The following is a 27336-nucleotide window of genomic DNA, read 5'->3' as shown; positions in this document are numbered from 1 at the left end:
TCGACAGAAACTACTGAATGACTCTGGAGGCGAGTGGTACGTATTTATGAAGCGTCCATGCAAATGAGGCTGTGTGATCCCCCTTCTGTGATTGGTTGAAACTCACATTAGGATTTACATAGATATACGTCGCAGCCTGCAGTTTGAAATGAAAGAGGACATTTTGATCATTTTGTGATAAATGTCCTATATTTCTAATCTGAAGGAGCAAATTGAAACAGATTTTTTTTTTTTTAAACAGAAACCTGGATTTTTCTAACCCCAAGACAGTTAATATATATATATATATATATATATATATATATATATATATATATATATATATATATATATATATATATATATATATATATATATATATATATATATACATATATATGGATTTATATGGCTTTATTGTTATTGTTTTTATTAGCAAAGGTTGTATTGAGGTAGAATTGGGGGATTTAAGATACTATTACAGTTTTTCTCTGTTGGTTTGGCTCATTTCTTGAAACAGAAATTACATTCTTAAAACTATAAGACCATTTGGCCAAACAGTCTTACAGTTCTGCACAACATTACAGCTCACTAGCAAAAGCGCATATCTCTCCCAAAACTGTTCACACATGCTTCAAAACTAGATTCCTTTACCATGTAAAGTGTCAGTACCATCACAATGGCAAAGATCTTTCTCAATTGCTTTTGGCTCATTTGCATTCACTTAGTGCTTTTACCAAAAATAAACTGGATGGTTCAGCATAACACCATGGATGAGCTGCAAAACCTCATATCTCTCCCAAAACAGTTTACTTATGTGTCAAAACCAAACTTCTTTCTCATGTAAGTAGTCAGTGCCCCCAAAATGCATCATCCCTGTGGCATTCTGTGAGCACTGCAAGTCAAAATGCTTAGATGTTTTGTCACTATGGCAGAGACGTATAAAACCTAAGAAAAGGACTTTACAGTAAGAGCAGCCTCCAAAGTTTGACATCACACACACTGCACTCATATTGCCAAGGAAATTGTAACCATTTTTATTCACATATAGCCTACATAAAGTAACTCAAGATTATGTACTGTAAAAACTAAATGTATAGGCCTACAGTTCTCTGTACTCAGTTCTCTAATCCGCCTATTCCACCACGCATCCGCACTCCTCCTCCTCTTCTTCTTCTTCCTCCTCTTCCTCTTCCTTGAGCAGGGAGTTGCTCATGATAATTTTCTTGGCCAGGTACCTCCATGTTTATACTGCAAAAGGTACAGGCCCTAGCCAAGCTCTATACGCGTTTGGCAGCATTCACAATCATAGACAGCACCAGTCAGGTAGCTAAACAGCTGATTGATTGGTCATCTGAGATGTAGGAACTCCTCCTTCGTTAGTCAAGTTCTAATTTCACCTGACTGTCAATTACTGTCATGAATTTATGAAATGCTGCAAGAAATTCATATGGTTTTCATGGTATTAGCCTACAGTATGTTGACTAATTTTGACAGTTGAACAGACTATTGTGCATATGATGATTTACACAGTGAAATCATGCTGACATGTTTTGGAGAGAGCAACCATTAGACTGAGAATCAACTAATCAGCTTAGATCAGCAAGATCTATTCATTTGGAAAATGTGCTATATGTATGCTCATTGTGCTAACTCTAGGGTACTTGTACATAACCATTTGCAAAGATGCACTAAGACACTTGAGACATGTACTAAGACATTTGCAATTTGATGAAATCAATGAGAAATGCCATTCTGTTGTGAACATTTGCAAGGTGGTTTGGAGATTTGTCCATGTTATTTTGAGAATGTAATTTCTGTTTCAAGAATTGAGCCAAACCAATAGAGAAAAACTGTAATAAAGATGTGGGAGGAGGCTGGGTGTTTAACGTGAGTTCACATCTTCAAACAATATCATAACATTTCACTTTTATTTCTGAGCAAAAAAGAGATCACAGTTCTTATTTAAACATACTAATATAATCTGTAAAAAGAAAACAGCTGTAATCTTGTGGTTGGTCAGTGTTTTGGTAGGTTATGTTCATTCGGTAGTTGTTTCATGGTGTTTTACTAAATTAATTTTACTTTGTACCGAAAATCAAACGCAAGATCTCAACGTTCATCATTCATCATTAACTCACTGGGATTTGGTGTTGGTCGGGGTTAACCATGATTAGACGGACATGTTCATTATGCACTTTTTCTCTGATGTGTGCAGGAGAATATAGGCCTAATAGTTTTCAGACATTTTGGACTACACTGATCTGAGGATAGAGTAGATATCCAACACTGGATTGTTGAAGATCAGTGATGCATTGCATGCACAATTTGCACATATTCTGTACCACCATTTGTGTTAAACTTTGTATTTTAATAGGATTATTGTTGCTCTTCAATCAATAACCATTATTTTCATACTTTAATTTTAGATCTCTTGTGCTGTTCCCAGAATGAAGATAATAGGGAAACAATGTAGTTACCGTGCAAATGACAACTACCTATTAGTAGAAAAACAGCCATATAATAATGAAAAACAGCCATTATGTAATAAATCAATGTTAGAATTATGAGAAAATGAGCTCATTCAGACTGAGTGTGTGGCTCTGAAAAGAGCCGTTGTGTTGTTTAGTTGGTGGTGATGGTATTTAACCTCCGAAGCCGTACAGAGTGCGGCCCTGTCTCTTGAGGGCATAGACCACGTCCATGGCGGTGACCGTCTTCCTCTTGGCGTGCTCGGTGTAGGTGACGGCGTCCCGGATGACGTTCTCCAGGAAGACCTTCAACACACCGCGGGTCTCCTCGTAGATGAGACCGGAGATGCGCTTGACTCCGCCACGGCGAGCCAGACGGCGGATGGCGGGCTTGGTGATGCCCTGGATGTTATCACGGAGGACTTTACGGTGACGCTTGGCGCCTCCTTTACCGAGTCCCTTTCCTCCTTTTCCTCTGCCGCTCATTTTCAGTGCTGGGTACAAAACTACTCAACTGGTTCAGCTACAGGACGCGCCGCTTTTCAAACCCTCTCTGCGGACGTGAATGAAGAGACAGACGAGGATAACCCCTTCCTCGCTGAGTTTTTACGCCCCTTGACTCTCTGGTACAACAGCGCCACCCATTGCTGTGTAGGTACCAAGTGACAGAGAGCTTCATGTTGAAAGTTACAGTAAATCAAGGCTCCATCAATCGATTAAAAGTGTCAGCATCTGCAATACAGTCTAGTTTTACACTTTTATAATGTTCACAAACATTTCAAAATATATGTTTTCACATTGTCATTATGTCTTAGAGCAGCTAAATAGCAGTTACTCATTTAATATTAAGTCGAATAGACAATAAAGTGTGCAAAAGTTGTCCTAACACTTTCTAAAGCCTCTGTAGAAGCTGCACTGCTGCTTACAAATCAGAGAAACAACACTGACAGGAACCACAACAACTCAGATTCATGGAATTATTCTTTATTATAATAATTATTTATACACCATGTATAAAATTGCACTGTGGCACACTCATATCATCATGATCTATATTAGGCTACACACTATGTTATTACATGTCAGGCGTGCATTATATTGTATATAACATTATAAAAGGCCTGGACAATGAGAGGAGGGTGGAGCCTAAAGGCACCAATGGATCCCTTTAGAAGTACTCAATTGGGTCGCAGGGGCCCTTGTTTTCCTGTAGACTGGTCAGCTCCAGCTCTCCCCCATTACATGGAAGCTTTCTCCAAACACGTAGGTGAACATGTTCATCTCCTCCCACTTGGACCTGCAAGGAGGCAAAAGAAACAGACTGTGTCCACCTCGTCTGGAAATGCATTGGACAATTGTTTGCTACATGGACAGAAATTTGTTCTGATGTGATCCACTATGTTATTGCAGGCTGGAAAAAAAACAAAACAGTTAGCCTACCTAAAATTGCTATAAACCTACACAAGAAAGAAAGGGAGTGATGTTATTGTAGAGATTGATTTTCACTTATAATTTCATACTGTATTTCAGTATTTCTCTAACGTGTAAATGAAAATCAGTCTCTACCATTCACCATAACCTGTGTTGGGGAGACTTAAACCACATGGAGTTGAACCACATAGCTTAACTACGATTTCCTGTAACTTGCTGATTGTTAAACTACATTCATATTTTGTGCTGCGTCAAGTATTTCAACTACTTTTTGTTTTGTTTTTTTGCAGTTTAACTGAATTTACAAACTACTATTTTGGCCAATAACAGGATTTTCTTTTTTTTTTATATAAATGTTATTTTACCATTATTGTGTTACAAAACGCTCTTTGAAAAAAGGCATGAATCGAATCATGGCATCTAGTTGCCTAAGTGTTAGTGCTTTCGAAGTTCCTGGTGAACCGACAGTGTGTTGACCAAAATTGTCAGCTTTTTTTCTCTAAAAAATAAAACTGAATTGAGAGGCATATTTCAGATGGCATGTGAATCTTTGGTAAGTATATTTTGTTTCATATACACCACGTTGATTCGTTTAACGCGAGTTAAATGAGTGTAATGAGTATAAGTAGTTGCTAAAGCTACTTCTTTAAGCTGTAGTTTTACAAACTACATTTCTCCAGGGGTGGAAATTAAGTTAAAAAAAAAAAAAAAAAAATACTGCCAGGTGAACTACATGTAGTTTTACAAGCTATGCTTGCAAAGTAGCTTCCTCAACACTGCACGTATCAGTCATGGATAGGGACATGTACACTCGTCCTTTCTTTTACAGAGTTTCAGGAGATCTGTGATGGAAACAGTGAGAGTGGTGACAGTCTCACTGTTTTGTTTTTCATTTATGTAAAAAGCATATAATCAATAACTGAATAGATAAATAAGCTCTCTGTTTGTTACGTATTAATCACCTTGATGAAGAAGTTGGTCCCGGCCACAAGCTGTGATCTGTATTTCTTGGCTGTGAAGACTTCATAGTTCTTCCCTGTTTTAGCCTCTGCACAGGGCTTCATCTGAAAAACAAATAAGTCACATCAGTATCAGAAATGAAACACAGGCCACATTAACTGTGCATGAGGACCAAAGTCCCAACAATCATTTTTCTACTCACGCTGTCACAGATGCCCTGAACCTCTTCATTGGCATCAAAAGTCTCGCTAAGACCTCCACACATAGCTGTCATTGTCACAGTTTTCTGTGAATTAAAAAAACGAATGAACAAACCAACTGATGTCTGTGTTTTGGTATCAAATAGCTCTGAATTTATACTCAACAACGACCCCAGATACAGACTGAAAGGTGGATCTGATAGTGGGTGGAACTAACCGCACCCACACACTAATGCGGTTAGTGTTGCTCATCCTTGATGAATAACTCCACAAAGTTCAGCTGACACTGTTACACTTCTCAAAAACTGTCGTTTCAAATTGTGTAATTCAGTATATGGTCATGTGATGTAGCTTATAACCAAGAACTGCTGTGTAACTAATATTCAGATGTGTGGATTATGTTGCTTGTAGTGAAATTATAATTTTACCTAAAAATTCCCCTCAACTCTATATGGACTATATTAGAAAATTACAGACAGGCTATACTAAAATTAAATGCAAGACATTGTCCATTGTTTGTTACAGAGGATGATTAGGGCCGCTGATCTGATTTTCAGAAAAAAGTCAGAGCTCACTTTCTTTTTTTTTCCTAATCCTTTTCCGTAGTTTGTAATATGTCTAATGAATTGTCAAATAAGCCTGAAGTCAACAAACAGATAGCTCAACTTCACCATTGCTCACCACCAAGAATCCCCATAAAACACCAGCTTGTTGTTTTACTGTTTTAAATTGACTAAGCACAAATGTGTTAATTATTGAACTCTTAAAAGCTGATTTTATCTTGAACATTCAACAAGAAAGCAATTAGTGAATTCTCCAAAACATACGACTTCAAATTATACAACCATGGGAAGAAAGGCTTTGATGCTGGATGGGCCCGAATTAATTCTTTGCACAATGGCTGCAATTCTTACTCCGAGTTGAACTTTGACAATCAGTCTTTATATTACTGTAACAGGAATTATTTGTGCAGTGCAAGTGTTTGCCCACATCTTGTTTCTCAGAAATATAGATATATGCTGGTGAAACTTCTTATTGTAAGGGTTATTTCAGGGTCATTTCTATTTCTTAATATTTTGAATGGAAGGCTTTCTGCATACATTATCAGCGCCGAAGTCAGCAAGAAACCATAAACTCCCCTTCTTCAATGTTTGCAATAGTTTGTGGGAGTTTCTTGTCAGTGCAGTCATTGCATCATGTTACTTTTGACCTGAAATAAACTGGAGGTCAATAAGACCACAAAGTACAGATAACAACCAACAGCAAATATTAAACTATAAAACAAGGCACAATGAAGTATGTGTCAGGAAACACACTAGTTATTACATGTAACCATGCCAACTAATCAGAGCAGAAGAGATAAAGTCACAAAGATTTGCAGATTTTATTGTCATTACGTAAAGAAAAGTTTCTGGCTGTAAAATCAGAAACACTGTGTTAATGACTGAAAACTGAACTCAGCACATGCTGAAGACACATGGCACACAATGTAAACTGTAGTAGGTTCACAAATTATCATTATGTCGCAGAGCAGCAATATAATTGATTTATATTTATATATAACAGTCAAAGAGCATAGCCAGTGAAGCAGTGGTATATTACAGTAAAAGGATGTGTAATTTGACTTTGGTAATTAGTGGAGGCTTGTGTGTGTGTCATAAGTGATCTATTCGTATGTTCATGTGTTCGTGAGTGTTTGGTGATCTGTTGTGTGTTGAGTTACTCGGTAAGGGAGGGGGATTAGGGGATGGAGAGGGGGCTCTTCAGCTGGAGGATGTACAGGGGGGTAGTTAGTTGTGCTTCTTTGATGGTTCTCACGAGGTTGGGGTTGTTTATTGCTGTACTACTTTGGGCTATTGCTTGGTGTCTCTGTCTGATGGTCTGGATGCCAGTTATGCCGGTTGCTGATGTAGTTTGGGAGATGGTGAGCCAGTTTTACAGTAATACTTGGTTTTGGATAACTTGGAGGCATTGGTCCAGGTCATGTTGCTTTGAAAGGTTACTCTGAGGAAAGTTGCTTTGTTGCTGATGCTGATTTGTTGGTTGAATAATGAGAGGTTGATGTTGTTGAACTGTAGGTGTTGTTGATTTTTGGTGAAGATGACACATTGACTTTTGGCGGGATTGAGTTTGATGCGCTTTGGCTATGGTGGCTGGGTAGTAGATGTCTGAGATGTAGATAGATAGATAGATAGATAGATAGATAGATAGATAGATAGATAGATAGATAGATAGATAGATAGATAGATAGATAGATAGATAGATAGATAGATAGATAGATAGATAGATAGATAGATAGATAGATAGATAGATAGATAGATTATTAATAAACAGACATTTTACCATAAAGATTATGTAGATTGCAGCAAAACAAAAATCCCTGGCTTTCCTCTGACTGCTAGTAAGAACTGTGAGAGTGCCCACCACCATCCAACTCAAACTAATTGCTTCTCATGCCAGGCAGCTGGGCAGCTGCTGGGGTTTCAAACAAACAAAAGAAAAAGGTAGGCTACTGCACCCTTGTGGTCAAAATAAAACTTGCACAAGACACAAAAGAAAAGGTGGCTCCACATCATGGTTTGTACATCCAGTGCATTTCAATTTCAGCTCTTATATTGCACTATATCAAACGCATGAGTGTTGTGGAACCAAATCTAACCTGTATGGCTGACTGGTAGGCCTATGTCAGTGATTCAATGAAGTGCAGGCGTGAAGCTGCTGCAGTGTGATCAGATTACTTCTGGTCACAATAAGGTTGTGTGATTAATGTTACAGCCACCCAGTTCAAACATTTCCAGTTCTAACTGAGTGTCATACAGGATTTGACTTGTCAATGATGACTGCATAAATCACTTAGACAGTTCAGTGCATCTGTGTGTTCCCTGTGGTAGGTTCTAAAGGTCCTAACGCTAGTGTTAAAATAGTACCTTCATGCTTAAATATGTTAAATCTTATTTGTATGTACAGTACTTTGGTTTTCTTATGCTTCTGTGGGGATCACATGTGTCTTACAAATCATGATTAGTTGTGTAATTATTGGATCATAAAAATGCATATATTTAAAACAATGTTAACAATAAATAACATGTAAACTTTTTTAAAATCATGTATTATTATTTGATAATGTAATTGATATTGAAATTCATAACTTTTTCAGACCATTTTCATGCTGTAAGTTCCCATCAGCTTTCCTTAACAAACACTACAAAAGTCTTGAGCCTGCTGCAAGATGGGTGTGATTCAGGTGCGCTTGCTTTGAGCAATAGGTTTTGCATGTTTCACAACTCATTGCAAATCTGTCTTGAAGATTCAGTTTACTTTCTCATCATTTTTCAGTGCAGGTGTGTGATAGGCGTGTAAGCTCAAAATACACCATTGTCAAGTTGAATTTTATTTTACACTAGTTTTACAGCAAACTGCTGATTTCTTGGCATGAAATGCTTTGTTTTAAATAGGTAGAGGTCATATATTTTTCTCATGGCACAATTCAATCGAAACACAAATATAATTTTGACTCCTGTTCACTTACACAGAGATTTTTACTTATTTGAGGTCCCATGGTGAGTGTTACTTGTGCTTCCGCGGAGGCTACAGGTTGTGTGGTCAAGCAGTGTGTAGTTGCAGTGCCTCCAGTAGATGGTGATAGCGTGCTGTTTGTAGTGTGCCACAGGCTTGCAGTGATTTGTACTGGGTAATAGTGGGAGCCTTTCCTAGACCCCTGGCAGTGCAGAACACACAGGCAGTGTTAGTAATTGAAGTAGATACGGGTTTTGCAGAAAATGGGTAGCCAAAACCTGTGTATGTGTGTGTGTTGAGTGCGTAATGTGTGTGCACAGGTGCACATGGTCACGTTTCATGACACCTCACCATAAGTCAGTGCCACCCCTATTAAAAATGTCTGAACACGCCCCTGCCACTCTCATCTCATCAGTTCTCAAAGGATGTTATCCAAAGCTGGCATGTCATAACATACTGTAATATAGATCATGATAATGGTAGTGTGTCAAAATATTTTTTTTATACAAGGTAGGCTATTAAAAAAAAAATCATAATTAAATTAAACACATCTGCCGTGATTCATTTCAATGTTGTTTTTTTGTCAAATAGCTGCAGTGCAGGTTGCACACTTGCTAGAAAGTGTTCACACCACTTCACCACCACATATCATTGTCTTGTAGATTTAATAATGAATGGGTAAAACTGCTTTTTTGCCCATCACCCTATTCTAATCCATAATGATTCAGATAAGATCACATCCACAGCTTTCTGAAACAGACGACTGTATCATCACTGATTTACTGATGAAGCGGAAAAACACATAATGCTGCTACAGTAAAATTTTCCCCTAGGTAGCAGCTGCTCCTGCCGGATAAATCTCATGACTGCAAAGTATATATGATGTCACAGAGGCACTGCAACAGGGCAGGCAATCCAGGCAATTGCCAAGGCCCCTGAGCTGGATCCCATATCAATTACCGGTACAACATGATGTTGCCTGTAGATGTATGTGTGTACACAGGACATTGTGGATGCACAGTGATACAAACGCCAATGTTAATTTAGCCCATTGGCAGTAGAGTGGTTTGGGGCCTACAGGGTGCTTTCTGCTTACACCGACTGTCCTACATGTGACTAATAGTTAACCTTTTTTGTTATTGTTTTGCCGTCATCAAATTCTATTCTCTGGTGGCACTGTTGCAAAAACGCCTGAAACAGCAGCGATCAGCAGAGCAGCACTCGTGTCTGTGGTCCACTAACCATCCAGCCGTCATGTCACCTGCTTGTTAAACCGCGTGGATGTATTATAGGAAGTTCCCCTGATACATTTGTTATACCTACTTGTCAGTTGTCACTTCCCTGTTGTCGGTGATGACTCACGCTCAGCTGACTTTACCACTCTGCCACGCCTCGGACCAACACACTCGGTAAAAAAGAGTGACCGACCTGGACAAACCTCACCAAATAGTACATCTATATACCTCACCTACTGCTACGTGAGCTTGTTTGGTTTAGGAATATAATTTTGATTACTTAAGTTATTTAACATCAAACAAAGAAATTTGTTGTTTTATTCATCCCTGTGGCGTCGCTTAAAAGCCCGCCCTCCCCTCCTCCTCCTGCTCAGATGGTACGGTCCACAGAGTCATATGATTTACTGGAGCGAGCGCCTCTAACACACGTACGGACAGCAGAGGTTTCGTTCATTTGTTTGCCACCATGGAACAGACAAAAATGATGTGCGGAGGGACTGGCGATGTTAATGATGCCAATGAAGAGGTCCAGACGATCTGTGACAGCGTGAGTAGGAAAAAATGATCGTTGGGACTTTGATCCTGAAAACTATTCACACCACCGTCAACGTGGCCTGTGTTTCATCTCTGATGCTGATGTCACACTGCTTTGTTTTGGTTTTTCAGATGAAGCCCCACGCAGAGGCAAAAACAGGGAAGAACTACGGAGTTTTCACAGCCAAGAAATACAAAACACAGGTTGTGGCCGGGACCAACTTCTTCATCAAGGTGATTGATATTTACAAGACAAATGTTTTGTTTTCACTACCATCACTCTCAAGCCACAAACCGAAAGAAGATATAACTCAAAGTCAAAGTCAACTTTATTTGTCTCTAATTAGTCTAATACCTCTAGCCAGGTCCTATTAAATCATACAAGAATACATTGCAATATGTAATTATAAGCGCTAAATTGTTTTTAAAATGTGATGGTGGAGATATGATGCTATTCATGTCTATTTTATGACATAATTTTAGTAACATTAAAGTTATTAATCTTTGCCTTAAAAAAATACTGAAGCTACATGTGTGTCATGTTTATGTAAATGTTTAATACCGTTTCTTATCACTTAGTTGCATATTAAAGCAGAAGTAAGTGATATATTTGTGTTAATATAAGTCTTAAATAGTTATATCTTCCGACAGCAATCACTTACATAGAGTGTTTGGACTGAAACACGGGTCTCTCAGTCCCTCTGCTCTGCTCTGAGCCGAAGAGAAAACATTTATCGTATCCTACAGTTTTTATCCAATGAGGAGAGAGAACGGCATGCAGGGCTGTGTGTGCAGCCAAGGGACGCCGTGAATGTGGCGACGTAGGGACGAGGACTGTTATGGTGCGTTCAAGGAAACTCGTATTTTTCCGACCGTGAAGTGGTACCAGTTCGATCTGGTACGAGTTCACCGGTCGGAAGTTACGAGTGGCTTGACTTTCACCGGTAAAACAGGTCGGAAAAACACGAGTGGGTTGCCTGGAACGCTACAAAGTCGTAAGTTGTGACTTGAAGCTGTAATTTACGATTTCAAAAGCCTGCCTGGAACGCAGCATTAGCGAAAACGACCGGACCACTTACTTCTGCTTTAATGCCCCAACTTTTCCTCGTCAGCCAAGTGTATGGGGGTTGTAGCAAAAACAGAGCTGGAAGTAAAGTGATTATTGCGACTCACGTCACAGTTTCCTATACTTGTTGCCTCATTGCAGGTCCATGTGGGAGGAGAGGATCATGTTCACCTCCGTGTTTTCAGAAACCTTCCACATAACGGGAGTAAGCTTGAGCTGACCAGTCTACAGGAAGACAAGGCCCACCACGACCCAATTGAGTACTTCTAAAGGGATCCAAAGTCAATCAAATCATCCCATCGGTGCCTGCAGGCTCCACTCTCATCTCATCAGTTATTATTAAATTGTCCCGACCTTTTATATCAAATAATGTTACCCAGTGCTGACATGTAATAACATACTGTAATGTAGACCATGATGATGGGAGTATGTCAAAATTATTTTTTTTAAACAAGGTATAAAAATAATAAAAAATCCTAATTGAATGAAACACATTTGTTGTGATTACTTTCAGTTGTCGAGGTTGTACACTGGCTTTAGAAAGTGTTCACATAACTTCACCACCACAGCGCATCTATCTATCTATCTATCTATCTATCTATCTATCTATCTATCTATCTATCTATCTATCTATCTATCTATCTATCTATCTATCTATCTATTTTTTTTTCTCTGATATAATATCTATATCTATATCTAATAAAATGAATGAATGAATGTAAGTTGTGGAGCCATATAATGAAACCGGTCATGTAGCATAGCAGTGGCTCATGAAAGATGGTTTTTCAACCAAGCTCTCAGGGGGAAAAGGCACAACCCTATTAAATCTCTGATGAAAACAATATAATAGAGTGCTGAAAACCATATGTACATACTGAGTGTACGTGACAAAGGGCAGCTTAGTGAATGTATGTGACAAGTCATGGACATGTACAGTAATATCTTTGTTTAGTTCTATTACTGTGCGTTATGTGTACGTAAGATAGAATTGATGGATTTGCTTCTTCAAACCAAGCATAGGTCAACTTTACAATGATGTATCTACTATTGTGAGCTTACACGCCTGTCACACACATTGAAAAATTATGAGAAAGTAAACTGAATCTTCAAGACAGATTTGCAGTAAGTTGTGAAACATGCCAAACCTTTTGCTCAAAGTAAGCACACCTGAACCACACCCATCTCGCAGCAGGCTCAGGACTTTCGTAGTGTTTGTTAAGGAAAGCTGATGGGAACTTACTTAGAATGAAAATGGTATGAAAAAGTTATGAATTTCAACTCGGTAAACATTTTATGTTATATTAATTACATTATCAAATAATAATACATGTTTTTCTTTAAGAAGTTCACATGTTATTTATTGTTAACATTGTTTTAAATATAGGCCTATGTATTTTTATGCTCCAATAATTGCACACCTAATCATGATTTTAAGACACTTGTGATCCCCACAGAAGCATAAGAAAACCAAAGTACATAAAAATCACCTTATATTATTTAAACTTATAATAAGATTTAACATATAAACATTAAGGTATTATTTTAACACTAGCGTTAGGACCTTTAGAACCTACCACAGGGAACACACAGATGCACTCAACTGTCTTTATGCAATCATCATTGACAAGTCAAATCCTGTATGCCACTTCGTTAGAACTGGAAATGTTTGAACTGGTGGCTGTAACATTAATCACACAACCTTATTGTGACCAGAAGTAATCTGATCACACTGCAGCAGCTTGACGGCTGCACTTCATTGAATCACTCACATAGGCCTACCAGTCAGCCATACAGGTTAGATTTGGATCCAAAACACTCATGTGTTTGATATAGTGCAATATAACAGCTGGAATTGAAATGCACTGAATGCACAAACCCTATTAAATCTAAATAAAAAGACAGATTTGCAGTAAGTTGTGAAACATGCCAAACCTTTTGCTCAAAGCACACCTGAACCACACCAATCTTGCAGCAGGCTCAGGACTTTTGTAGTGTTTGTTAAGGAAAGCTGATGGGAACTTACACAATGAAAATGGTATGGAAAAAGTTATGAATTTCAATTCAGTAAACATTTTATGTAATATTAACTGAACTGATGGCTCTACTATTAATCACACAACCTTATTGTGACCTTATCTGATCACACTGCAGCCAGATCACTCACATAGCCATACAGGTTAGATGTGGATCCAAAACATGCGTTATAACAGCTGGAATTGAAATGCACTGAATGCACAAACCATGATGACGCACGTTTTAAATCTCTAACATATAAAGAGGTATTGAAACCAACATGTTTGGTATCTGACCACTAGCCTATTTGGTGAAACATGGAGCTCGATCGGACTCGGAGTGTGCACTAAACACTTGGACGTCTTGCCTACATTCCAGTTAACACCGTTGTTAAAAATGTATTGAAGTTTGTCAAAATTTATTTATTTATTTATTCCTTCAGATTCATTTTATTTAGTTAGCAGGTGACTTTGCTCGCTTTTATTTTTGTTTTTATGCAAGGCTTATTTATGTTATTTAGTTTGGTGGTTTCCATAGCAACTGGAAAGCGTAATCAGTTCGTCTCCTTTTCCTGTTGACAACGAGGCGTGGTAAGTTATGGCTCCGTGTTTTTTCCACAATTATCATATTTAAAGATTAACTTTAGACAAATCAAGATGTGTAAAGTTTCATGGGTAATTTTTTTCACGTTTTGTAATAGTTGTTGTTGTAGTGCAGCCTTCCGTAGTGTGGTGTTTTAGCTGAAGCTGTGTTTATTGCAATAACCGTTAACGGTCGTAACGGTAAGAGACGTTATGGTCAGCTGAATGTAAACAGTAACCATTCGGATATATTATGTGTTTGTTGTATTTTACTAATAATATAAGGTGATTTTTATGTGGTTTTCTTGTGCTCCTAGTATCACAAGTGTCTTAAAATCCAGATAAGGTGTGTGATTCTTGGATCATAAAAATGCCCTATATTTAAAACAAACTATAAAAATAAAATAAAAATAACATATAATTTTTGAAAGATGGGCCCCCTTTTCGTGTGGGGCATGAGCTGAGTCCGACAGACTCAGGGTATAGTGTGTTGTCTTCAACCTGCTGGGCCACAGAGAAGGCACAGGTTGACTGCACTCACCCTCTCTCTTCAAAGTAGTGGGCTACTGCTGCCATCTAGTCGCAGATCATATGTCCTGCCAAGTGCTGAACAAATGGAGTATTCGTTTGTCCCTGAGGCAGAAGCACCAGAACCTAGATTGTATTCACTCAAACTAAACCAGAAAATCATGATCAGCAAGGAAGCAAAACTTCTCAGCATAAAATTTAAAAGTAACATGACCTGGTCCAAACACATCAATAATTTGGAACTAGCCAATATTAGATTGAACCACGTCAAATCCCTCTGTTTTTTCTAGGAGTTGCTTTCTGCAAACTGCACATCATGCACATTTGTTTTCCGTCCTGGTTCATCATCTCCAAACATGAACTCAAACAAAAAGTTACATTCATTTTAAAACAAAGCACTGATCGTGGCCAAACAGTAGCCCTGAAATATATTATAATTTATAAACAACCCTGCTCTTAGGAAAACAAAGCTCAGCTTTTGATAATTAGGAATCCTTTGGAAGCTTTATTAAGCTCCAATTGCTCCTAATTAAAATGTAGTTAATTTATTCGTATTTTATTTTGGTTAAGAGTATAAAAATATATAAGACTGTACAATTGATAGTAATAATTAAGAGGAATCAGCTCTTAGGGAAATATGCGTGGCTCTTAAAAGAGCCGTTTGATATTATTTTTAGGTGTCTGAGGAACAGCTCACTTCTTCTTGGGTGCTGCCTTCTTGGCCTTAGGCTTGGCCACCTTCTTAGCGGGGGACTTCTTGGCAGCAGGGGCCTTCTTGACCACCTTCTTGGGGCTCTTGGTTGCCTTCTTGGGGCTCTTAGCTGCTTTCTTGGGAGCAGCTGCTGGCTTCTTTGCCTTCTTGGGGGACTTCTTAGCCGCTGGCTTCTTGGCTGCCACCGCCTTCTTGGGGGACTTCTTCGCCGCTGCGGGTTTCTTAGCTGCGGGCTTCTTGGCTTTAGGAGCGGCCTTCTTGACTGCAGGCTTCTTGGCTTTGGGCTCGGCCTTCTTGTTCATCTTGAAGGAGCCGGACGCTCCGGTTCCCTTGGTCTGGACCAGAGTGCCCTTGGTCACCAGGCTCTTGAGGGCGATTTTGACGCGGGACTTGTTCTTCTCCACATCGTAGCCTCCGGCAGCCAGAGCTTTCTTCAGGGCAGCAGCGGACACGCCGGTCCGCTCCTTGGAGGCACCGACAGCCTTCACGATGAGCTCGCTGACGCTGGGACCGACTTTCTTGGGCCTGACGGCCTTCTTCTTGGCCGCTTTGGCCGGGGCGGCGGCTGGAGCTGGAGCAACTTCTGCCATTGTTTGTATTTCGCTTGACCAGTACGACTGACAACTGTGAGTGAAGTGTTGGGAATCTCGGAGCAGGAGGCGGTACTTAAACACACCATGAGAACCGTGGAGACTCAGTCTAGTCGTGGCTCCTCTGTGCAGCCTCGACACAGGGACACTTTGTGTTTTCTCGTCGCTCAATAAAGGCTCAAAAATCTATGTGAGAAAGTTACTAAAGGCTGCTAATGAACTGAGCTGATAGCGGACTTTATTCTCTTCATATTGAAGTCACGAGGAGCTCTGATTGTCTCTGAGTTTTGTTTGTGGAGCCTCTAAACCTCAGCTGATCATCGTGTCGGGCACCGCAGCTCAGTGACTTTCCCCACTTTTATATCTTCTAAAACCATATAAAATGCACCACAATTGCACCGAAACTAGTTTTTTAGCTAGTCAACATGTTTATTCAGAGATCCTGATTAAAAACTACCTCCTGTTGATGATCAGTTTGTAAGAAATTCAACTTCATCTCCTAGCAGCAAACACACTGCTGATGGCCGAGGCTTATGGCACATTCAGCCAGACTCTTCCTTATGGAGGATGTTGGAGATTATTAAAACTGTGTTAATCTTACAAATTAGTTCATAGTCAAGTCTTTAATGATTCCAAGTGGATATTGATAATAGCCTGAATTAAAAAAAAAATAATAATTACGGTACTTGAGAATCTGTTGCTGTGGCCAGCTGAGAAGAATAATATGGCTGTGTCTGTCTGTGTGGCAGTGAAAAACAAACACCAGCGTGTGTGTGTGTATGTGCCTAGATTTGTTTGTAAATCATATTTGTGTATTTTATGACTGTTTCACCAGAGAAAATATCATATTGCAGGGCTCCAGACTGCCCCTAAATGGGGGCATTTTTTTGTTTTTTATACCATTGAAAATGGATGGGGTGACACAGACAATCTGGTATCTGTCATGTCAGGCCAATGTGTGAGGATCATGAATGAAAAAGAAATGTGAATATTTGCTTACTGGTCGATTAACGGTGCGCGCCCCTAAAATTTTAAGTCAGAGGGCATGCTCCTAGTAAAAAAAAAAAGTTAGCCTTGAGCCCTGTATTAATGATGACTTCGTGGGGTGTCATCCACACACCACAGTATTTCAAAGTAATGATGATATACCTGCCGGTCTGGTCGTGTCTTATATTTCCCCACTACAGGTGGTGTTCAAAAGTGATATTGAAATAAGGAAAGGCTTAATAGAGGCCTAATCTAAATGTATCTTCTCAAATCATACTCACATAGGCTAATTTGAACCACACATGGCTGTGAAATCATAGCAGGCACACATTTTGTCTCAAGGCAGGTCTACACCGTCTTTTCATCACTGACACCCACTTCATCAACACAGATCTTCTTTCTGTGTATAGTCAAGTCAAGTCAAATTTATATAGCACATTTCATACGACAAGCGTAAACTCAATGTGCTTCAAAAAGTTAAAACAGAGATACAGTGAATAACATATAGGATAAGAAATAGTACATGTAAAAAACGTTTAGGACATTATAAAATCACACAAGAATGTATTATTATCATCATTTAAAAAGGGTTAGATGGGAGATAATAATAATAAAAATTCTTAAAGCAAACAAGACAGAAATAAAACACACTCTTTAAACATGACTAAAAGCTTGTGAAAAAAGATATGTTTTTAGTTTGCTTTTAAAAGAAGGCACTGTTGTAGCAGACTGTAGCTCATGTGGAAGAGAATTCCAAAGAGTAGGACCATAGTGGCTGAAAGCGCCATGAGCTGATTTGGAGTTGATTCTGGGTATAATGAGGAGCTCTTTATCAGATGATCTAAGTGATCTCTCTGGTGTGTATTCGGTGAGCATGTCAACAACGTAAGAGGGAGCCAAGCCATTACAACATTTAAAAACAATAAGTATTTTAAAATCAATTCTTTGTTTTACTGGGAGCCAATGAAGAGATGATAAAATGGGAGTGATGTGCTCGAACCTTTTGGTTTCCGTTAGTACTCTGGCTGCAGCATTTTGAATAAGCTGGAGTTTATTTACTGTCTGCTTATTCAGTCCAGCAAAATGTCCAGTGACAATTTTATATTATATGACAAGATACAAAAATGCAACAAGAACAATATGGTGATTGATTTGTGTTATGGTCCCATGGAGTTGTTTTACAAAAAAAAAAAAAACTTGAATTTACCAGTTTTAGAAAACCATGATTAGATTGACCGTCACATGTGTTCAGTGCACTTTATCTCTGATGTAACTAGGTGGACTCAGTTTCACTGACACTGTACAGCGTTGATCATTGATTATTTTGAATATACAACATACCGAGACATTCATTTCTACCAATTAAATGTATGTATATTTTACAGACAAAAACTTTGGATTGACAAGTGTCTGAAAGACAAGCTCTTGGGGTTGAGTATCGTTTGGTTTGTTAAATATTTGTGATAGTTGATGTGCTAAAGCGTTTTCCTAATTTATTTTGAGATTAAAGATTTTGAAAGGATGCATTCTTTGACTCTTATAGGAATTTACAATAACAGACGTTGCCTTGAATACTTCACATAACGCACCGTTAGTAGCTAGATCATACCACTTAATGTTATCCACGAGACTGAGCCACGGAATTTCGCTCTTTTAGATTAGAGTATGTGGCTCTTAAAAGAGCCTTTGTGTTGGTGTTGTCCAGGAAGAAGTTTACTTCTTGGCGGGCTTCTCGGTCTTCTTGGGCAGGAGAACAGCCTGGATGTTGGGCAGCACACCACCCTGAGCGATGGTGACTCCTCCCAGCAGCTTGTTGAGCTCCTCGTCGTTGCGGACGGCCAGCTGCAGGTGACGGGGGATGATCCTGGTCTTCTTGTTGTCGCGGGCAGCGTTTCCAGCCAACTCGAGGATCTCAGCGGTCAGGTACTCGAGCACAGCCGCCAGGTAGACGGGAGCACCAGCCCCCACACGCTGAGCATAGTTTCCTTTGCGGAGATGCCTGTGGACACGACCCACTGGGAACTGGAGCCCAGCACGGGATGAGCGGGTCTTTGCCTTTGCTCTGGCCTTTCCCCCGGTCTTTCCTCTTCCACTCATGGTTGATGTATCTCTTTAGTCTGGCTACAAAGAAATGTGTGGCTCCACAGCTCAACTGTCTCTTATATGATCGCAGGAGCGGGACACTTTGTGCCGGACCAACCAGAGAGAGGCTCCAGCAGCGGCTTCCTGCTCTGGGTTTGTCCGGGCTTTTTCAAAGCTCTTTCCTCCAATGAGCAGCAGAGACTCGGGCGGCGGGTTGGTCCTGTGGGCGGCGCTGAGCTCCAGCAGGAGCCCCTCACCAATCACCAGCCACAGACGTCGAGCAGCGTCACTGTGTCCCAGCCGGTCTCAGGCTTTAAGAGCCGAGTGCCGCGGCGGTTCTTCACATTTTTCTCCAGTTTAGAGGAAGACACAGTGAAATGGCAAGAACCAAGCAGACCGCTCGTAAGTCCACCGGAGGCAAAGCCCCCAGGAAGCAGCTGGCCACCAAGGCTGCCCGTAAGAGCGCCCCGGCCACCGGCGGCGTCAAGAAGCCTCACCGTTACAGGCCCGGTACCGTGGCTCTCCGTGAGATCCGTCGTTACCAGAAATCCACCGAGCTGCTCATCCGCAAGCTGCCCTTCCAGCGCCTGGTGCGTGAAATCGCCCAGGACTTCAAGACCGACCTGCGTTTCCAGAGCTCCGCCGTCATGGCTCTGCAGGAGGCCAGCGAGGCTTACCTGGTGGGGCTGTTCGAGGACACCAACCTGTGCGCCATCCACGCCAAGAGGGTCACCATCATGCCCAAAGACATCCAGCTGGCCCGCCGCATCCGTGGAGAGAGAGCTTAAACCACACTGCTCCACTAAAACAATAACAACGGCTCTTTTAAGAGCCACTTCACTTTCTTTAAGAGCCAATACCTCTTGTTCAAACAATATAATAATCATAAAGCTGCACAATCCTTGTTGGGGTTGGTGACGTTGCAACTATAGTCCCCCACTCCTTAACTGTAGTTGCACTATGATCATACATTTATTGGTCATTTATTGGCAATTCAGTGGAGACAACCAAATACAACCATTACTGTCATGAGGGGTACCCAAATTTAAGAGGATTCTGACAGAATTCAGCACATAACATTGTAAACAGTACATTGATATAGAATTAGGATCATTGGACATATCACTGGTGTTATGTTGTGTCATGAATTCAGTATTCATGAATTTTGCTGCATAAAGTGGACAGAATTGCAGCCTTTACTTGTTTTCTTTTTATAAATGAGTTTTTATTGTTTGGTTGCAAATATATGATGGTGAAACTGAATATCGTCACAACACAGTTCTGACAAACTTTATTGAAATAAGACAATATCTTAATTTGTTGTATTGTCATTTTTCTTCTGTAACTACGACCTTGTTGAAGAAACTGAACAATAGGACTTAATAAAATCCTTGATTTGTTTTTTTTCAAAGTAACAAGAAAAAAGAAAAAAACATTTTTGTATTGCAAAAGTGGACAAACATCCTATAGTTCAGGGATTGATGGCCACCTCTGAACCATGCAGTTGTGGGGCTTGAACATAACACCTGAATCAGTTGTACAGTCTAATTTAGATTCACTACTTCTCATAATGTTTTTTTTAATTCTGGGCCTGGTTCACTAGTGTCATTCAGATTCTGCTGCTGCTTTGGTTGCTCTGGAAGAAGGGACTTCAAGGGCCCACCCTAATTTCCTGTGAGATCCTGTGCTGCCTATCAAGAGCAAAATAATCCTTAGCTAAAGAAAATATAGATCTGAATGTTCAAGTGGGTAAAGGTGAATGTTACAGTAACTGTAAAGAAAAGTTGAAGATCCAGCATAATGAGTGATCAAAAGAGCAGAAAAGGAAGCCATTATTTTACTTAGCAACCCTCTGTAAAAAGTAAAAGGTGGAGGAGTATGTTCGGACGAAAAGATTAGGTTATTTTAACTAGACTGAGATTGGGGCATTTCTGTCTGGCACGTTGTTTAAGAGTGATTGGTAACCATGTTATTGTGTCAGTGGTGGGAATTAGAGACTGTGGTCCATGTTGTTTTCTTGTAATATACAGTTGTGTCAGAGATTTAAAAAAAATCTGATTCTATCTATTCAGTGTTAAAATACCTCCACTCTACTGGGTTTTATGAGAAAATTTAATTAATGTCTTGAAATGACCTGTAGAGGGCAGCATGACGCTGGATAGCGTAAAACCTGCCGGAAATTCAGAAGAAGGTGATCTATGGCGGCATACCTCCTCCCCTTTTTTCTATCACGTCCGCAGAGAGGGTTTGAAAAGCGGTGTGTCCTGCTGCTGAATCAGTTGAGTATTTTTCTACCCAGCAGTAAACATGAGCGGCAGAGGAAAAGGAGGAAAGGGACTCGGTAAAGGAGGCGCCAAGCGTCACCGTAAAGTCCTCCGTGATAACATCCAGGGCATCACCAAGCCCGCCATCCGCCGTCTGGCTCGCCGTGGCGGAGTCAAGCGCATCTCCGGCCTCATCTACGAGGAGACCCGCGGTGTGTTGAAGGTCTTCCTGGAGAACGTCATCCGGGACGCCGTCACCTACACCGAGCACGCCAAGAGGAAGACCGTCACCGCCATGGACGTGGTCTATGCCCTCAAGAGACAGGGCCGCACTCTGTACGGCTTCGGAGGTTAAATACCATCACCACCAACCAAACAACACAACGGCTCTTTTCAGAGCCACACACTCAATCTGAACGAGCTCATTTTCTATCCCAAGATGGTTATCATTTCTTCGGACAGTTTCTTCTATGTGAACTAGCCTACTTAAATGTGTTAAAACTGACTAAGTTCATGGTTACAAAACGTTTTCAATACGCTTGTGGGCCTTTTTTTTTTTTTTTTTTAATTATGTCATGCCCCATATAAAACCACAGACAATATTTTATCAGTTTTAACACTGAAACTAGTGTCACATTTTCTTTGCTTCTTTAGTCTGGTTCTGTCACTCGGGTCAATAATGGTTTCAGGACTACTTAACCATATCTTTCAACATACCTTTATATGACAACAAACCACAATAGATGCCAGGTGGTGGACCGAAGAAACCGCTCCTAACTTTGGTCTATTCTACAGTATCCCATTGTAGCCACTTGAACCCTGCCCCGTTTTGCAAACTGCAGCCAGATAACTATGCATCCTCCTGGCTCCTAGGTTTCTCTCTGGGAAGTCATCACAGGTAGACAGAGCCTTCTTAACTTCACCTCATAAACATCTTAACCATGAATGATCCATCATAGGATACTCTAAAAGTTATTACATAATTTTCACACAGTTGCTGTAGGCTACTTAAGTACTTGAAACATGGCAACACAGAGTGTGTGTTAGTCCAAGGTGTGGCTCTGCTGGGGTGTGCCACCTGGACATGTTCAGCACTGCAGGGAAATGACAAGTTTGGACAACACTGGTGACTTTGTTACACGGTGTAACTGACGCCTGTGAGTTGAGCGCTGAGAGTTGATTACTTCGAAATGTAGACCGTTTTCTTTTCTTTACTTTTTAAATACACGACCCATAGACTATCTAGCTCCTGTTCATGACTGAAATGTATAATATGCCATCAAAAGCATGGTAACAGCTGATTGTTACAAACAGGCTCAGCAGAAAGTTGTCTGCATGCCGTCTAACTGTTTTACCCAGTTTGCCACAAATCTAAAAATGTGTCACAATCAACACAGGAGTCAGACACAGAGAGGGAGGATCTGATACTGAACATGCTCTGCACTCTATAAACTTCGCTCAGTACTTTAGGCTAATGTCAGGAATATGATGTTTTTATGGGCACTTTGGATTTATTTCCAATAAGATACCTATTATTCAGTTTATTAGAAATATGTGGATATGCACCAGGTTTGAAATCAAAAAGAAAAAAAATATAACATGGACATCTGCTGCTACTGAACCATTAAATGCACACTAACATGTTAAAAGATTACCATCTTTAATATAAGTAACAGAAATAAAGACTATATATTAATAATATTGATTATTTTATTTAATATATTCAATATTTAACTGTCTCTCTCACACTCACACTCACACACATTCTGGATAAGCCAAAAAAAAAAACAATAGGCTATATATGTTTTAATTTGCACAAGGCAGTAACCTGTAATGCGTGGGGAGACGCCTTCCGATGCTGGCTGTCTTCCTCCGTCCCTTTTTACGGACAGTGTGTTAGTCTAAGGTGTGGCTGGCTGGGATGTGTCAGCTTGAGACGTGTGGGAAGACGCTTTTCAACAGTGGGAAAGGTTCAGTGTTTGGAAAAAAATATATTTATCATAGGCTACTTTTGCTGCAGGCTTTTAATACTTGATTCACAGCAGATATTTTTAAGACTTTCTGAAACCACTGTTTGGCCTGTACTGAAGCTTATTTTTACAAATCAGTGCCTACCACAGACAGAAAAACCACAGATTAGAGAATGTGGTGGTGGTCAAGTTTCTTTTCTAGCTCGTACTTAGTCAACATATGAAATACTCTTTCCCCAGGAGAACTGAGTGGTTATTAAATACTGAGGTGCATTTATTCATCTTATTTATTGTAGCAGCTCAGGCTGAGATGTGTGTGGAGACTTTGCAGGTTATTGCTGCAGTGGTATGTGAATGGGGACATCTTAAAGGTCAGCGACGATAGGTTTTAATGAGCTCAGAGCAGGACAAAAAGTGATAATGATGCTGCACTAAATACATTCCCTGATAATGAATGATTTATGCTGTCTGATATAGCAGAGCACCCCCTGGGGAGTGATGAGTTTAGCTATGTGATATTTTTCCATCTGGGGCTGGTGGGTGGTAATGGGCCTGTTGTTTTCAACGACCGATACAATGCTAGAGACTGGGAGACTGCCAAGGGAGATGAAAGTGTGTGATGATGGTGAAAAAAGTAGGAAACTCACACAGAGAGCTTGTTCACTGATGGGAACAAAATAATCTCTTTATTATTGATTGAAAATAGGTTTTAGGAATTACTAATCTGAGATTAGTAATGGAAAAGTAGGAGGCATGTGTGTCAAGAACAAAGTTGAGGTAAAATTGTGGAAGCAGGGCCAAACTGTGCCACAGAAGCACTTCCATCTTTGACAAACCACCTTTCATATTACTCTTTCTAATTAAGGCAATTTCTTAAATGTGAAAGCAAGACAGTCTACTTCTTTAACACACGCTTGTATTTTAAAATACTTTACTAAATGAACATAAAAAAAAGTATATCTGTCGCCATCTAATCATCTAATTTATGCCTAACCATACCATCATATAGCCTATATAAAGAGTAAAAATCGTGAATTGACAATAAGTTTAAGCCCATTCAAAACGCCTGTGTGTGCTATAACATTTCCAATCTGAGGATGGCGACAAACGCAGCGTTTACTGGGGGACTCTCCGGAAGATGAAGAAGAAGAGGAAGAAAAACGACCAACAACATCAGCATGCCATCATTTTAATAAGCCATGTTCAGACCTGTCTGCGGTCAGAGCCGTGCACTTACCTTCACTATGCTGTCTTACGCGCTGTCACGATGTTTCTGCCAGGTCCTCCCGGAAGTGACCCGTCCTACCTTTGCTTCAGTTTTGCGGACTTTTACAACCTCCATTCCTAATTGCGGAGAGACATCCAACAATGGTAAAAACTAAAACAAAAGAACAGTGTTTCCTGCTATGTAACAGCAACCACTAAATACCTTAAACTATTCACTTCACGTCTGTCTTTTTTAGTGGTGATTTATCATTACAATTTTAATTATATCCACGTCATTGTCGTTTGAAAGTGTTCAGGCCTAGAATAAAAGAGCAGCCCACTAACTGTGGTCGTTTTTCTACACTATTGAAAACTGCCTCACATTGGACTGTGGTTGGTATTTTTGCTACAAATTGAAAAGTCAGCTCACATAAAGTAACTAGATTATAAGTAAAATGAACAGGTTGCTATTAAATCAGGAAATGGTGAGTTTGAGTTATTGCATAATAGAAATGGGCTGGATACTGTAAAAAAGTAAGGTTTTAGAGTTAATAATGTGTAACCTTATGCTGTCGCCTCAGCTTCAGTGGTGACCTACTCTCAGCTGAAGGCCATGTTGTCCAACCGCAACATCCAGCTGTTTGATGTGAGAAATCCCGATGAATACCAAGCTGGAAACATTCCTCATGCTGTTAATGTCCCATGTAAGTGTTAGCACATGTACAAAATGAGGAAGGGTGGTTAACTTTGAGTTGATACTTTCATTTTCTCATATATATGTGTGTGTATGTGAATATGAGTGGGCACCCTGGAAGATTCCCTGAAGCTGACCCCACAGCGCTTCCAGGAGAAATATGAGGTGAAGGCTCCTGGGAAGGACGATGACAACATTGTGTTTCACTGCAGAAGTGGTAAGAGGAGCGCCACAGCCCTGGCCATCGCCACTCAGCTGGGGTTTAGCAGGTAAATAACAGTACATGACCCTGTGAATCTCATGATTCATCACAGTTACTAATTAAATATCAAATAATAAATAAATAAAACAGAGTACTACACTGTTCAACTGTCTGAATGAAATCCCAGTCCGACTAAATCAGATTTTAACCATGTTACATAATGTTGACTTTGCTAACCCCATAGTGTAGCTACATTGGGCATTGGGAATACCTTACATGTTTCTATTTAATAATTAATCATTAATGGTGCTGCAGCTAGAGTGCAATGTCCTCAGACGATTCTTCAGTTTGCTGAACACTGGGCGACCTTTGAGTAGAAAACCAAACAGACAAATGGCTAAGCTATTCTCATTATGTTTCTTTTTCTCAGGGCAAGACACTATGCAGGAGGGTACATTGAGTGGGCGGAGCTCGAAGGAAAATAAATCTGAGATGAATTCTGCCTTCTATTGTCCAATTTAAAGTTAAATCAAACCTACAGTATATACAAGTGTTACACTGGAGCTGTTCTTGAGCAATGTTTTATAACCATTTCATCATATCGACTGTTAGGACTGACAAGGATGCAGTTAAAATTCAAACTGGCTGTTTATTTACTTTTAGGCTTTCATTGTTAAGTACTCTTTTTTAACTTGTTCCATTTTTTTACACTAATTTAGCCCCTCCAAATGAGGCTTTATACGGTATGCTGTGTATCATTTTGATTCCATAGAGTAATATAATCTCTGTCAGACTGATTGATATGAACAGGCTTGATGATGATTAAACTGCATATGAAATTCATCCTATTTCTATGTTCTTGTAGACCCACACATTACACATCATTTTCTCTCAGTTTCAGTTCAGTAATTCAATTACAGCAACGTGTCCGAAATGTTTTGCAGGAAAAGAAACATTGTAAACCATCAATAATACAGCTTTTGCAGTAAGTAGACAAGAAGTGAACTGTTTTGCGCTAACATGAAATTACATTAGCTGTCCGATATCAAAAATTGGACTCAACACTTGTTTAGCATCATTGCCCAGATATACAGTATAAGCAGTTTGATCTTTGGGCCAATAGATGGCAGCAAAACTTCAACCAATGATGAAAATGTTTATTTCCATTGTCCCACTGCCACTGTCCTTTATCATTATTATAGTGATGCCCTCTCAGGCCTGACCTTCACACTGGTATTAATCTATAGACAGCTATACCTGGATGAGCAGCGATCAAGACCTTGATCTGCACAATGTCCATGCATCAGCTGGAAAGCAGGTCCTATACCTCACCCTCCACCTCTCCATCTCACCCCCTCTCATCTGGGCTATTCGAAAGATATCAACATTACAGCAGGTGTGTGTATGTAGGAGGTTACATAAATCAATGTTCTGGTTATGAACTGTGTGTGGAGGGAGTGGGAGGGTGGTGACGTCCTACTGAGGGTTCTCGGTGAGCTTTAAAAAGGAGTTTCAGCGTCTCGTGCCAAATCCCCTTTACTTATTTGTTTATGTTTATCACTAAGTCAGTGAGGCACATAAGTCTAGTGCAGGCAAAAATCAAAATCCTCTGGTTATGTTTTGAATGAATGAAGAGGCAGTTTTGGCCTGTAATATCATACATAGTCAAAATTCAGCACATGTCGTGGATGTCACACACCACTGATTTTTGTTGAGTTTCAAATGTATGGATTACAGCAGCCGCAGGATTGTCTTCAGCTCTGCACAGCACAGGATATGTTTGCCAGCATACTGTGGAGAAGAAAGCTGGGTCAGATTTCCAGTAAGCAAGCACCAAGGGCATTTGGGGGCTTTTACATTAGTTAAAACACAATACTGAGAGCAGGTTCATTTTGAAAAATGAGCAGTAAAAGCTATTTGTCAGCTGCTGTTACATAGAATAGGTCATCCACTCCCCTTGCTTTTAAAAGATCCACATTAAGGGAGGCTTTATATCTAGATGTGCTTTTACAGTCTGTCATTTGTTAAAGATATCTGGAAACATTAGCACATTTGGTCCTCATTTGCTCCTCAGCAGACATTAACTTAGACCCCAACTCCTTAATTAAATTCCAC

At 39.9% G+C, this 27336-nt stretch overlaps 8 protein-coding genes across 8 annotated transcripts; 4 read left to right on the top strand and 4 right to left on the bottom strand.

Annotated features, from left to right (window-relative positions):
* Positions 1–2624: 2624 nt before the first annotated feature.
* LOC311003720 (histone H4) lies at positions 2625–2936 on the bottom strand (the record flags this gene model as incomplete). Its single annotated transcript, XM_083995532.1, has 1 exon — positions 2625–2936. The coding sequence occupies one exon, from the start codon at positions 2934–2936 to the stop codon at positions 2625–2627; it is 312 nt and encodes a 103-aa protein (XP_083851658.1).
* A 682-nt stretch (positions 2937–3618) lies between these two features.
* On the bottom strand, positions 3619–5115 carry LOC311003729 (cystatin-B-like; the record flags this gene model as incomplete). Its single annotated transcript, XM_083995541.1, has 3 exons — positions 3619–3747; positions 4844–4945; positions 5044–5115. The coding sequence occupies 3 exons, from the start codon at positions 5113–5115 to the stop codon at positions 3619–3621; spliced, it is 303 nt and encodes a 100-aa protein (XP_083851667.1).
* A 5081-nt stretch (positions 5116–10196) lies between these two features.
* Positions 10197–11882, top strand: LOC311003718 (cystatin-B-like). The gene is made up of 3 exons (XM_083995530.1): positions 10197–10339; positions 10459–10560; positions 11534–11882. Exons 1-3 carry the CDS (start codon positions 10259–10261, stop codon positions 11660–11662), a joined length of 312 nt encoding a protein of 103 aa, XP_083851656.1. The 5' UTR covers positions 10197–10258; the 3' UTR covers positions 11663–11882.
* Positions 11883–15207: 3325 nt separating this feature from the next.
* LOC311004001 (histone H1-like) lies at positions 15208–15816 on the bottom strand (the record flags this gene model as incomplete). The annotated part of the gene is made up of 1 exon (XM_083995935.1): positions 15208–15816. The coding sequence occupies one exon, from the start codon at positions 15814–15816 to the stop codon at positions 15208–15210; it is 609 nt and encodes a 202-aa protein (XP_083852061.1).
* Positions 15817–18516: 2700 nt separating this feature from the next.
* LOC311003329 (histone H2A-like) lies at positions 18517–18900 on the bottom strand (the record flags this gene model as incomplete). Its single annotated transcript, XM_083995059.1, has 1 exon — positions 18517–18900. The coding sequence occupies one exon, from the start codon at positions 18898–18900 to the stop codon at positions 18517–18519; it is 384 nt and encodes a 127-aa protein (XP_083851185.1).
* A 362-nt stretch (positions 18901–19262) lies between these two features.
* On the top strand, positions 19263–19673 carry LOC311003277 (histone H3.2; the record flags this gene model as incomplete). Its single annotated transcript, XM_083994990.1, has 1 exon — positions 19263–19673. The coding sequence occupies one exon, from the start codon at positions 19263–19265 to the stop codon at positions 19671–19673; it is 411 nt and encodes a 136-aa protein (XP_083851116.1).
* A 1519-nt stretch (positions 19674–21192) lies between these two features.
* LOC311003640 (histone H4) lies at positions 21193–21504 on the top strand (the record flags this gene model as incomplete). The annotated part of the gene is made up of 1 exon (XM_083995430.1): positions 21193–21504. One exon carries the CDS (start codon positions 21193–21195, stop codon positions 21502–21504), a length of 312 nt encoding a protein of 103 aa, XP_083851556.1.
* A 2789-nt stretch (positions 21505–24293) lies between these two features.
* LOC311003581 (thiosulfate:glutathione sulfurtransferase) lies at positions 24294–26064 on the top strand. The gene is made up of 4 exons (XM_083995349.1): positions 24294–24490; positions 24907–25029; positions 25126–25288; positions 25652–26064. Exons 1-4 carry the CDS (start codon positions 24319–24321, stop codon positions 25704–25706), a joined length of 513 nt encoding a protein of 170 aa, XP_083851475.1. The 5' UTR covers positions 24294–24318; the 3' UTR covers positions 25707–26064.
* The last annotated feature ends 1272 nt before the right edge of the window (positions 26065–27336 follow it).

This window comes from Trachurus trachurus (genome assembly GCF_905171665.1).
Source record: "Trachurus trachurus genome assembly, chromosome: 20".
In the NCBI taxonomy this organism is placed as follows: domain Eukaryota; kingdom Metazoa; phylum Chordata; class Actinopteri; order Carangiformes; family Carangidae; genus Trachurus; species Trachurus trachurus.
The sequence above is the reverse complement of the archived record's forward strand: the minus strand, read 5'-3'. Positions and strand labels throughout refer to the sequence as shown.